Genomic DNA, 14,302 nt, shown 5'->3' on the forward strand with positions numbered 1-14,302 from the left:
GTATGGATAATTCTGTTATAACTAACATGGGACACCTTTGCATCAGATCTCTTCATTGTCTTCAATGTGCAGTAATTCTGGTGTACTGGGCCTATTGAGCTTAATTGTTGATTGGGCCCACAGGAGTGAGAATTTCAGCTAAGAGTTTCTTGTTAGCAGAAACATTGTAATTACAACATGTTGAACTCCAGTAAATTGTTTGTACCATTGAGCTTGGCCAACAGTGAGAAGGTGCCCTACGACATAAGACTTGCACCCATTGAGTGAGAGTTGACGTGTTTGTTGAGTCTGATTTAGTGCTGTGGATGTTCCACTCCAAGCGTCTCGGGAAAACCACAGCACTAGTCATCAAAAGTATGTGCTTGTCCGGTGACTGCAGGTTGTGCTGTGCTGGTGAACTGTTCTTGATCGAGTGATGTTCATTATCTATTGGCGGAGGTAGAAGTGTAACAAAAATGTACTGGAATTGTGATTGAGCACATTCCACTGGTGTGGGCAGGATTATAAGCATGGAGCAACACATGCATGCATATATTTGTGAGTCTTATAATTATAAATTTGCGCTTCACATAACACATATTCACATACATTATTATTATTATTTGTTTAATTATTGTGTCAATAGTCATACTTTTTTACACACTTTTCTTCAAACATACAAAAGGGCAAGTGAAGTAACAAATCATCTGTCATTCAATTTGCAACATTACTTTTAGAAGATATATAAGAGCATATCAATCTAGAATAAGAAAAAAAAGAATAAACATTGCTTTTTATCTGGCATTTCAACTTTTGTTGTTCATTTTACAAAGTGATTTCTATGAGATGTAATTTGTTCAATAATTTCAAGAGCTCTAATGCTAAGGAGATCTCTCTACCGGCTGATAGTCTGTGACAAAATTCTTGGGTATTTACCAATCATTGTGATGAACAAATTTGGCAAAATAGTTTCAACGGGCTGATAATGTTTTTGGACGAGTTATCAGAGGGTGTCTTATATCCTGAACGGCTCTGTCGCCACAAGTCACATTCTCCTTCTTTATGGTCTAAATTGTACCATATTGTGGTTCTTTCTTTTGTTTTGACCAAGTTGTCACGGAACCGCAAAAATTCAACACGCCACTTAGGGTTTGGGACACTGAAGGCAGCCCTTCTGCAGACTGTTTAAGACTGGACATCAAATCCAAAATCAAGGAAAGAGCATTTACAATCCCCTCACTTTCCATCTGACTCTAGCCTATGCCTCCTAAATGTGTCCCTCATGCATGTAATAACTGTAAATATGCATATTGATCACACGTGAAGTCACTAGATCTCTGTTTGTTTATCCTCTTTACAGGGTGCTAAATTTTCACTTGCCACTAGCCATGTGCCAGTGACAATTGGACTCTTTGCAAGTAACAAGTGGTGTGCTGTCTTTATGTATAGAATAGAGGCGGCACAGGACTTTTAAAAGCTGTCTAGTAGCTTGCAACTTGAAATGTTGTGCCATTCTATTTATGTTTGTTTCGCGTCTCTGTCGTTGGTCTGTCTATTTTTACTATCTCTACATTAACAGAACTACTGTTATTCAGGCATCCATCTCCTACTGCAAATGCTCTGTACCCAATATTTCCTCTGTCATTATCTGCATCGTTTCGCTTGTGTGTCATTTCTGTTATACTTATATTGTTAATAATCCTTGGAACCTTTTAAACAAAGCAAATATTGTGGGTATAATTACTAAGAATGTTACAACCCAAGGTTTTGAGTACTACGAATTGTTTTTCTTTGTGCCACATTTTGTGTTTGTCGAGTGATTGCGGTATCTCCTAGGGAAGCCAGGTAAACGGCATGCAAATCGCGAGCAATCATACTTGCCACGTTTTGCTTGAGCCGTGAAACTGGACGGATTCTAAAAAGCACGCAGAAATAAGCTCTGTAGGCGGATTTTTTTTTTTTTTTGGAGAGGCTTGAATCCCCATGGAACATCAGGCGGAATCTGTAGCGATTCATTGCAATGATTGCTACCACTCATGTACATTATGGCCGCCATTATCACGCATTTCTCATTCTGGGCAGAAAAAGATATGAGAACCACCCTGATTGCTGTACCTTTTTGCTTCCTGTAAGAGTGCAGCACTAAGACTCCGATACGGAGTGGTCATAGTGGTTGCCCTAAACCTTTATTATGTTAGGAAAAGAAAAGCCTATCTTACCCTAACTCTAAGCAGGGTTTTCCTGCCTCAACCAAAATGTCAGCATCCTAACTCTGTCCCCCACACTCTAAGTTTAAACTAAATGAAAAGGAGTCTTCCTGGTGCAGAGGAATGACTCTCTTACCCTGAACAAAACGACAGTTCGGAGTGTATTAGTACCTTTTTTTTTTTTTTAAAGGTTGGGGGAATATTTCCCATCCCAGCTTTCCTTAGGCTTCTGGTGCAGTTCGTCAACTGCTTGGGGGATGTCTCCATTCTTCAGGTTTGCAACACAGTTCACCTTCTACTCTGTCTTGGGGTCCCGACCCTTGGATTAGCAAGCCGGGTTCTTTTCTCACCAGGAACTATGACGAAGAAGAGTGGCTTGAATGCTCCTCCAAGCTTTGAGTGATTTGTCTAATCACACATGGTTTGTTTTTATGTATTGGGACAAGAGGCCTCCTTTCAAGGCTCTGAATATAGCCCACTAAGAGTGATGACCATATATGTCCATATCCTGCCTCTGCATGGTAAAAATCTTTGTTATGCTACAAAAAAATTATACTGACTGTAGTCCTACTGCAACATTGAGTCCCATTTTGACCTAGAGGATATTGCAAGTGACATTCAAATCTTCCATTAAAAATCCTGACCATGCTACTTACCTTGACCATTGTCGTTAAGCTTAGTATTCCAACTTGTGTTCTGCCTTTTATCATTATAAAGCCTGTGTGTCATTGCTGAACAAATGCCCCTCACGATTTAGGTTATTTCTACAGGTTTGCTGCTTAAATTGGGAATTCTAAATTATTGGCTTTGTTCCATTTTTGACGCCAATCGCCTTTGCACCCATGGATTATAGTTTGTTTAATGAATGAATATGTGTTACTAAATAAATAGCAGTATCTTTTTACTTGCCATTATGGACATACTATTTCTCATTCAACTCGTGTCTTTTTTATTGCACTTCACATCAAATCTCTGATCTCCTAAGTCTCAGTCTTACTGTTCGTTTTTGTTACCAAGAGAGTTACATTTAGACGTTTTTGGAAAACCTTTGATGATTGGCTAAGGTTGGCATAGAACCCTACACCAGTAGTGGTTCTAAAAATCTAACAAGGGTGACTGAAGTATTGATATATTTTTGAAGCCAGTGCAAACCCCGCCTGTACTGGTATGTCTAGGGTTTATTTCTACATCCACAGAGGGAAATTGGCAAAGTAGAAATAATTTCTAGCTGGTGCCGTACGCGCAGACATGGATTTAATCGTCAACCTTGTAAGGGGACACAAGGAACTCCATGCCCGCCCTTAAGTAGAGGAGCGAAATCGTTTGTTTAACAGAAACCTTCCTTGGGTATCTCAACCCCTTTGCACTGGTTCATGCTTCTGCCTATTGGTTTCTGCCTCGAAATTGCCTCTGCCCTAGTGCCAGAGATTTTAACATCAATGGCTTTCGCTCTTCGTTTATTGCTTCTCCAAATAATGCTATCCTTCTACAATATTTCTGGTTTAGTCTGTACAAAATAAGACTTCTAGAAATACTGGAGAATATGTCCATTTGAAAAATGGGAGTGGAATGATGGACTCGTCCCCAGCTCAGGTGGGGCACAACGAAGGAACAATATTTCTTTTTGTTAAGAGGAGTGGAGGAGCTGTAACGACAAACAATGACATGTAATCCATGTGATATACACATGGCAGGAACGAAGTCAAGTAATGGCCATATTGTGAATGTTCTGTCTCTTGCTTGTGTCTTGTGCATTCTGGGAATCGCCCAAGGCTTTCTCAATGAGAGGTAGGTGGTCAACACTTGCTCTCCTGAGGTACAAAATAAAATACTTCTCCATGCCTTTTTCTTAAAAGTGAATGCTATTCTCATTTTAGTGCATTATGACAACACCACCCTTCACCCGCTTTGGGATGCAGGAAGAAATTGTGAGCCAGAGCGACAGCCCAGGTAGTTGCACCCGCGTCTCCAGCTCCAGTGGGGTCTCTCTGGGCGAAGCCATCCGTCACAGTGCCAGTGAGGTATGCATTTTACTTTTTAGTTTTACGGATAATCTTACTTCATTTTATTGATGGAGAAATAACCTGTTTTGCACTGCAGAAAATCCCTTTCTCTTTTATAATTTATTTAATTTAATAATGTTTTAATAGCACAAAAGAAATATTAATCTTCGTGCAATATAAATAAATATGCTACCAATATATTAACAATTCAAGTAAATCGAGGAGATTTGAGGGCAAACCAGTACTTAATCCAAACATTGGGTATCAGGGAATTGATGAGACGCATAGTGAGAAGAAAAGAAGAGGGTCAAGGAATAGATGAGACGCATAGTGAGAAGAAAAGAAGAGGGGCAAGTAATAGATGAGACGCATAGTGAGAAGAAAAGAAGAGGGGCAAGGAATAGATGAGACGCATAGTGAGAAGAAAAGAAGAGGGGCAAGGAATAGATGAGATGCATAGTGAGAAGAAAAGAAGAGGGGCAAGGAATAGATGAGACGCATAGTGAGAAGAAAAGAGGGGCAAGAGTGATATGCAAGGAATGTTTAAAGATCTTACCAAACTGAACTAATCACACGTAAAAATCATTCAACCCACCCTACATGTCCTCATAATCATCACGTTTTCATTTCCTTTGGAGGGAAACCTTCTCTCTTGCCGAAAGAAGTGTCATATCCTGCAGCCAATCTTCATATAACAGTCTCCTATTGCTCTGCCAATATTTTAATTTCTGTTTCTTTGCCTCGGGGTGCTCTGCACGGCCACTTTATTTTGGCCTCAAACGTATTCTTTTGCGCAGGCAACAGACCTAACACACAGTCTATTCTCCTTAAGTACCTCATTTCAGAAAGGTCTAATCTGTGCAAACAATAGTTGACTCTGTTGGGAAAAATTGGGTCAATCTAAAATGACTCGATTATTTATCTCCTTCGTATGATTCCACTTACTCTTTCAGCCAAGTTTCTTTCTGACATTCATAAAGTGATTAAGGAATTTTTGGGGGAGCGCAAACTAGACCTAAGAAACCTTTTTTTTTAAAATTTGTATATGGTTTATACAAAAACCTTTACAAACGAGATATATAAAACAATGTATAAAACGGGTATGTAATTACATACATTAAATTCATTCAAGCACTTGATATCCTAAAAACACATATTGCACATAAATACAGGACCCTATGGTCCTTCAGAAAAAAAAAAACCTGGCTTTTTAACCAGGACACCAGGAATCCGCGCAGCTGCTGATAACGAGTACCAAATACCAAGCCTACCTCCCCCCTCAGGACCCACTGCAACCTAGCCACTCTCCAACCACGCCTACTCCTTTGTCTGTCACCTGCAAGCCTGTGCAACTGTTCTGTCTAACTACCTTGAAATCCATAGATGAATGATACTGCCGGCTCATTTTATAGCAATTTGCTGCTTGATGCTTATATGCTTTTGCTACTGTTTAACCTGATGTCTGTAGACAATACCCCAATGAACAACTATGTAACTCACATGGTACCGTACCTCTCTATGTACACTCAAGTAATGCATATGTAACCGTATTCTTAAGTCAAGCGCCCAGATCCATAAGGGCTAGGCGCGCTATATAAATGTACTAAATAAACAAATATCCTCCAGTACTTTGTGCAAAATAGCAAGTGTGCAAGTTAAGATAATAACACTTAAAGGTGAAATTTCCAACAAAGCGACCTATGAGTACATATTTATAGTATATCATACAGATAGACTTTGTAGGACACTGACTCCTCCAATTAGAATATGGAAGAATCTAGTGATAAAATCAATTAAGAACCCAGATCTGCAACACATCTGTCGTTCCACTACAGCAATGAACTACTGATGCGAGCAGCAGAATGAGTGAATCATTAAGCACAGTACTAGGTGTTCAATAATGGCACTAGTTCATTGTTAATTACATTCAAAAGACGTGTAAGCAAGAGAACCAGCGAAACATTTTCACCCCATATGCATCCGAGACAAAAAAGGTTCCTAGAGAAACGGGGCGCTTTTAAAATGACTCTATTATTTAAGATTCTTCACCTCCTTCATATGATTCCACTTAATCTTTCAGTCAAGTTTCTTTCTGATATTGTGTTTAAGGAATTTCTGGGGGAAGCACAAATTAGACCTAAGATAGTCAGGGTTTGAAATTAAGATAAGAATAAAGTCCGCTCCTGTACAACTCTGAAGCTGGAGGTAAGAAATAAAGTTGGTCTAACCCCCCTCATATTTGTAACTAGATGGATATGTTTGTTGGGAGAGCCTTTTTCGTGGGAAATGAGTGTGGTAATTGCCTACAAGTAATGCTGCAAACAGTGAAAAATGACTGATCCATGTATTGCTTGATTCCCAGTTTTTAAAAAAATGTTCTATGAAATGTTGAGGTGGGGCTTTTTGGCTGCTTAAGATTAAATTGTAACATAGGGCTTATACCCTTCATTCACTTCATTATTGGTTAAATGCAGAAGTTGGGTATGTTCTGAATTGGGTTACGATTGAGTCTACTCTGTTAAATGCATTATAATGCCTTTTGACTGTGGAAAAACATGTGCCCATTTCAACCACTCCACCAACTTGTAAGCTGCGGGAGTGGAAAAGAGAAATCTTGAAATGGGTGAGAAGACCTCTTATCTGGAGAGGATTCTTTATGGGAGTCATCATACCCTGCACTGGAAGAATTGGCAAAGAGCAGGCATATGGAAGCTCGATCAGGTTCTTGATGAAGATAACTTGCTTCGCTTTGATTTCTTGAAGTTCAAATATAAACCACAACAGGAAGAAGCTCCCTATTACCAACAGCTATGTTTATTATTGTTCTCCCTTTTTTAATACGTTAAATGCTGAGGTTCACGGTCCTACTGGTCTTTACAAACTCCTAAAGGCATATTTTGTTATCTGCTTCTTAGATATATATATAAACTTCTACCTTCCTTTGAGGACAGTCCGGCCGGGCAGTGTCACATGGCAAAGACAGGAAATCGAATTGAATCAGGGCATCTCTGAGCAAGAGTGGAACAACATTTACTCTAATGCTAGCCATTGAAGGTGGATCTTTATTTCTGCTATACGCAATAGAGAATAACCCAGCCTCCATATTAGTCCCAGTATAGGATGTGGACTGGTAAACTTCTACCATCTAATGAGTGTTGGTAAAATAAGGACAAATTTGATACATCTACCCATATGTTTTGGGCTTGTATGAAGAAATGTTTTTGACTTCTGAGTTTTGGAGAGTTCTGACCATACTTTTAGAACACTGTCAGGAGTTCGGACCATATGTTTAGAAGACTGTCATTACTGCTCAGTGCCAGCCATCCCAGAGTGTCAGAACGCCCTGTACAAGCTACTGCCGGCCTGTCTGATCGATGCACTGGCGATGCTGCCGGTATTCTCAGCTGATCCCTGGAGAGGGCATGGCCCCATCTGCTCTGCATCCCGGAGCATTGGAGCCCAATGACTGGCATGTGGATCACCCCGTGTGTTGCTACCAGTGCAACCGTGTGCACTGGTGACCCCAGGTGAGCATATCCGTGCTGAGGGAATCTTGCTGTCCTTGCACATGACCATTGTCCTATGAAGCGGCATAATCTTGCCCCGAATCGTGATTCTTTCTAACACGTTCAGTCTGCCTGGCCGGAAAATGGCTGCCCGATGCATTGCTAGGCAACGGCATATATTGTTTGTTGATCTGTGAGGCGTATCCGCTGGTACACGGAAGCCAGCCCACCTCTGCAAGGATCAGGCCCTGTTCTGCGCCTGTTCGCACACTGGCGCGCTGTAGTGCCCACACTTAACGTATTCACTGCAGTGATCACAAAGGTAAGACACGCGCCTTACACTATGTTGAGTCCCAGCTACTACGTTCTGTTTCTCTGCTTCACGTGTGAACCGCAGAGTCTCTGCCCATCTGAACGTCTTGGCTACCATACTGCACCTAATGTCCACACTATAGGGTTTGCATTAATCTCTCAATCTTTAGCATCATTTTTAAATTATTATAGACAATACTTTGACTGCTCAATCATTCACGAGGAATGGATGACCGGTTCTCATATACTGCCACTTGCTAACCTGACCAGGGTCCATTAAACGCCACTCCAGCACACCGAAGTATTATCTATGGAGTTCTACACCGGACCAACCCTACTGCATGTCATATAACGGACTATGACTATTCGTGCTATTGGTTTGTTTAATCTTCGACAGTCGCTGTATACACTGTATGTTTTTGTGGGTTTGTTGACACTAGCTCTCTCAATTGTATTTGATGGCCCCACATGATACTCACTGTATGCTTGAATTTTCAATTGTGGATATTCGCCATTGCTAAGATTACATACCTATGTTTTGATTTGCATTGCCCTAGTGTATTTATGTTGTGTCTGTGATTGCTATCATCGCCAGCCACTATTAGTAACAAGGAATCCCCCCTCTTTCATGCATATGTATAGTGGAACTGTTAACCACTCCTAACTTTGCTAGCAACTAGTATTGCCCACTGCTAACCTTTTTATTACAACTGTTTATTAACATTGTCTGCTAAACCCACTCATCTACCCACCTAATTGTGCCAGTTAACCTACTCACCGACCCATTTGGTTATCATCTCACAATGCACTGGCCCCACCAGATATATCTCTTATGTCTCCTACTTGTCACCCTTACATTAACCAGATGGCTCACTGCTAATATTGGTACGAGCATTAGGCACACCTACAGAGTAGATTCAATTCAGAAGACCTCTCGTCTGCATTCAGATCTACCGCCCCATTATCCAACCTTCTCACGCAGCGTATACCAACTCGACTGAACCTGGACTTATGCCTTGCATCAACCCCTATTAAAACGCTCCAGCCTTGTGGCTCGAGCATTTTGCAACCAAACCTACGCCTAATCAACCATGCACATTCCAAATGAGGAACACAAGATTAGGCTCTAGACTAAGTGACAAGATTCTACGCACACGCCCTCCTCCTGAGACCAAACCTCCTCCGCACCAAGGCAATGACTTGTCAGAACATAGAGACACAGGCTTCATGTTTTCCACCTCTACCACCCGTGCAAACAGCTTTCCCACCCCGAAAGACACACAGATTAAAGGCACCTTGGTCAATGCCAGATTTATTTCAGTTTACACCCTCGACATTGCTGACTTCATCATAACCGAAGACCTTGACATCCTAGCCATAACAGAAACTTGGTTACATGCAGCAGCGGGTCCTATACTGTCTCTGGCAGTACCTGACAATTATGACATTATCAGATGTGATAGAGACTCCAACCATTCCAAGGGTGGAGATATCGCATTAATCTTTAAAAAAAAAAAAATAATCCTTTTTTATTTAGAGCAACCTCCAATTCGCAGATCCCCTGTGCGGAGTTACTCTCAGTCAAACTGCCTTTATGACCCAACCAAACTGCCACAGTGCACCTTATTTACAGGCCACCAGGACCCATCTCCACATTTTTAGAGGATATATCATCTCTCCTAGCTGCCAACAGTATGCCCAAATCTCAAATTATATTACTTGGAGACCTTAATCTGGGATATCTAGATCCAAATAACCAGAAAGCCCTTGTTTAACTCCTTAACAGACTTAGGTTTCGGCCTCCACATCCAAGAGACAGACAGACACACACAGACAGACACACACAGACAGACAGACACACACAGACACACAGACAGACAGACACACACACAGACAGACAGACAGACAGACACACACAGACACACACACACACAGACACACACACACACACAGACAGACACACAGACGGACACACACACACTTTTTTCGAAACTCGAAAAGGGACGTCGAACAGGGTGTGCCAGTAATACTATCCCTAGTGTGAGGTCCCCTGTACCCATGATCCCTCATGTGTGTAGGACCCTCAGATTTTTTTTTCCCTGCCATACTAGTCGGACGCATGTTGCAGAGTTCCTTCAGCGCTGAGCCGTTTATATTTAACAATTACCGTTATTACTTCTCCTTTCCCCTTCACCGTAGCCGAAGAAGTCAGCTGTCGAGGACTGTCACAACAGACTCCGGGCCTTGGAAGGTCTCTGGCCTCGGCCCTATACAGTAGGGAGATTGGGGAGGTGATCATATAGGCTCTCTATTCCTCCTTTCATACATATACTCGCCCTCTGTCATTTTGTACCATATGGAGAGTATTCCATTCACATTCTGCCCTAAATGTAATAGGAAGTTTCCCTGGGTGGATAAGCACCTTACGTGCAATCTGTGTCTCCCACAAGACCATCCCGAGGCTACCTGTCGAGCTTGCAAACTCTTCAAGCCGAAGACCCTTAAGGACCCCTTGACTAAGCTCTGGGCCACTATGCCAGGCAACTAGAGGCCATGGACATAGAAGGGACATTCAGCGATGGCAGCAATGCCGCCGAATCGGACAGCAACGGCAACGGGGTGACTTCGGATACCGCACGCACGCCCCTGACCCTGAAGGACTGGCCGGTGGCCACGTTGTGAGGACAACACCCGGTGGCAAGAGCGCTACACATCCTACCACCACTAAGCACATCACCCCCGCCATGACTCGACACGCGTGTCGTGCGATCAGCACCGGACGACACCACGAGAGCGGACCAATGAATCTTTGTCCTCTGGACGTTCGCCTCACGACAAAACCCAACCATCTTCAGTTAATAAAGGTGTCACCCGATCAACAGCCCCTGAGGCCCGATCGTCGGATGATGAAACTGCTCGTCATTCTGAAGAGGCTAGACGCGTTGTGTCTGCCGGCACTCCAAAGACTACACATCCTTCTTCGAATCCCGCCTCCGAAACTCGACGCAATATGTCGAAACCTTTGAAGGCCCATAAATAATCTGGAAAATATTCCTCTAGCCATGCGGGAGGGGATAAACAACATAAGAAGAAGAAATCCTAGGAGACAAGAAAGCCATTACCCAGGCTAACCCTTTTTTTTGATTGATTGATATTTTATTTCTGTCGCGCTCGTACACAAGTGGTTCAGAGCGCGACAAGGCAAGGGAGGGGAACAGGGGATAACAAAACAGCGATCTTACTAGGCCCAGTGACATTGAGAACACGCAAGTGCATGGGAGAGGGGGGAGGGGAAAAGTGCATGGAAGGGGGGAAGAGGTGGAAAGTGCGAAGCAGAGGAGAAACAGATAAATAACAATAAATAAATAATAAAGGCAACAAACAGTGGTAATGCAGCCAGCAATTTGCAAGTGCTAGGTTTAAGGCAGCAGACAGGGTAGGTCTGATAAGTGCAGTAAGAAAAAGGGGGGGGTGTATGGGTACGGATACAGACCCCAGTGCAAGGGGTGGCCCGGAGGCAGTGCGGGAGGGTGGCAGGATGAGCAGGTACCTGGGCCCAAAAGACAGAGGGTGGCCGGGTGCATGGTGCCAAGAGAGAACAGATCAGCAGGGGAGAGGGGGAGCAAAGGCAGAAGAAAAGAGGAAGGTCTTGAGGTGCTTCCGGAACCGGAGATGGATCTCCTCAAGTTTTAGAGTGGCAGGGAGGAGGTGCAGTCGGAAATTTGACTTTTTTGAGACCTCAGAGATGTGGGCGGAGAAGGAAAGGGTGGAGTCAAAGATGACCCCGAGGTTCTTAGCCTCGCAGGTGGGGGTAGGAGGAGGGCCAAGGGAGGTTGGCCAGAGAGTGAGGGGAAATGATGGTGAAGGTGTGCCGATGAGGAGGATCTCCGTCTTGCTGGCATTCAGACAAAGATAATTGGCGGCACACCAATCTTGAATGGCAGTTAGGCAATCAGAGATGAGAGAGGGAGAGTAGGTGGCAGAGGGCAGCTTCAAAATGAGTTGAGTGTCGTCAGCATAGCACTGGAAATTTGAGCAGAAAATGGCAATGCAGTGGGCGAGAGTTGGCAGGTATTGGTTGAAAAGCCAGGGCGAGACTTTGTTAAAATCCATCCAGCACAGAATTGATCCCTTTCTGCAAACCCCAAATCTCACTTGAGCGGTTAATCCGCGGGTCGAGAAATTGATCTGTGCCGCACCCTCCGATCTCGGAAGCACCTCATGACAAGGAAAATAAACGTCTATATAGTCTGGGGAGAAAGGTTGCCTCCATTTCGGCCTATCGGGCACGAATTGCCAACAGCGCCACCCTTTTGGCAAACTACAGTTGCCATCAGTGGGAGGAAGTGTCCGCTTTGGTTTCCTCCACACCCGAACCCTTAAAGAGTCAGTTGGCTCGGCTGGCAGCAGAAGGAAGGTCTGTGTCAGGCTGCATGTGAAAAACTAATTTTGATGCAGCGGACAATGCTGGGAGGTTAATCGCCGAGGGCACTATCATCAAGCGTCACGCTTAGCTTAGGCATTCAGGTTTCAAACCCGAAACCTAAGCAACCCTAATTGATATGCCAGTGGAGCCGAATGTACTATTCGGCAAGGCAGTGGAGGAAGCTTTAAAGACGGCAAAGGATGAGTACGAGACCCTAAAATCTCTTAGAAATCTCGCCAATAAACCCTCTGGACAAAGGGGTAGCAATCATTTTCACCGCTTTCGAAGCCAAAGTTCCCAAAGGGGTTCAAATTATTACCCCATGAGGTTCCCTGGTTTTGGTAACAACCAATCCCAATCATCACAAGGCTATCCCAGAGGGAAGTGCAGGGGTCGCACTAGGGGTAGAGGCAGCCCCGCCAGAGGTAGCATGCCACCCAACAAGCAGTGACGTTCCGCTTCAGGTCCCCTCCCATGCATCCCCAGTAGAGGGGCGGATTTCCACCTTCACCCACGCATGGGAGGGGATCCCTTCGGACAGATGGGTGCTGTCCACTGTGTCCGGAGGATACTGCATAGAGTTGCTAGGGCGCCCCCACGACCATCCTCCGCGACAGAAAGTACACTCGCTGGAAATCAGAAGATACTCTTTGAGGAGATCGCTGTTCTGCTAGCAAAGGATGCCATAGAAGTTGTCGTGGTTAACCAGGTAAACAGAGGTATTTATTCAACCTACTTCCTTGTGCCAAAAAAAGATCTGACAATGCGCCCAATATTAGATTTGCGCCCTGCAAACAAGTATGTCAAGCCACAAAAATTCTGCCTGACTACATTACAAGAGGTAATCCTTCTACTAAAAAAGGGGAATTACATGGCAACATTGGATATGAAAGATGCCTATTTTCATATTTCAATGTTCCCAGCGCACAGAAGATTATTGCACTTCAAGACACACAACCAGCACTACCAATTCAAGGTGCTGCCCTTCGGAATAGCCTTGGCTCCAAGGGTGTTCACCAAGGTACTGGTGGCGGCGCACCTGCTCAGGGAGGCAATCCCAGTGTACCCTTACCTGGACGACTGGCTCATCACAGAGGAGTCTGCCCTAATTTGCAGAATAAACATCCAAAGAACAATCAACCTCCTCTTCCAATTGGGCTTCTCAATCAACAAGAAAGTCAAGCCAGGTGCCAAGCACCTCAAAACAGTTCCTGGGAGCTCTTCTAAATACCCAAGAGGGGTTGGCCTTTCCATCAGATTAAAGAATTCGAAATTTGTTGCTGCAAATTCCTCAATATCAGACCAGTCGCCAGATAAGGGTGCGCAAAGCTATGTGTTTGCTAGGCATGATGGAATCTTGCATTTATCTGGTTCCCCACGCGCGCCTGCGCATGCGACCCATGCAAGAATGGTTGGCGAAACCGTGGTCTCAGGCAAGTGGTCAGTGGGAATATCTAGTGATCGTTTCACCAACACTGGTTCAGAGTCTTCGCTGGTGGACAAGAGAAAATTCTACGAAGGGGAAACCCTTCTATGATTCAGAGATGCAGGCTGTCGTCACAACAGAAACCTCCCTGGCAGGGTGGGGAGCTCACTACCTTCACCACACAGCTCAGGGTCTCTGGTCCCACACAGTGGCTCAGAACCACATCAATCTGCTAGAACTTCTGGCAGTCTTCAGAGCACTTCGGGCATTCGACCCCCTCCTATCCAACCAGTCAGTGCAGATCCTAACAGACAGCACGACTGCAATGCTTTAGTTAAACAAACAAGGGGGCATTCTTTCTCAAAATCTGTCCAAGCTTGCCCAGAAAATTTGGAAATGGGCACTCAAACGGAAGATTTACCTGTCATCCCAACATGTTCCGA

General features: G+C 43.9%; 1 protein-coding gene across 2 annotated transcripts in view; it reads left to right on the top strand.

The window, feature by feature from the left end:
• The window catches only part of ALMS1 (ALMS1 centrosome and basal body associated protein), a 417,466-nt gene that overhangs the window by 854 nt on the left and 402,310 nt on the right, over positions 1-14,302 (top strand). For both annotated transcript variants that reach the window (XM_069632315.1, XM_069632316.1), the window contains exon 2: positions 4,064-4,207. In XM_069632315.1, the coding sequence (XP_069488416.1) occupies positions 4,064-4,207 (144 nt within the window). The remainder of the gene's footprint in view (positions 1-4,063; positions 4,208-14,302) is intronic.

The sequence above is a fragment of the Ambystoma mexicanum genome, chromosome 6q (assembly GCF_040938575.1).
Source record: "Ambystoma mexicanum isolate Mex_15411 chromosome 6q, UKY_AmexF1_1, whole genome shotgun sequence".
NCBI lineage: Eukaryota > Metazoa > Chordata > Amphibia > Caudata > Ambystomatidae > Ambystoma > Ambystoma mexicanum.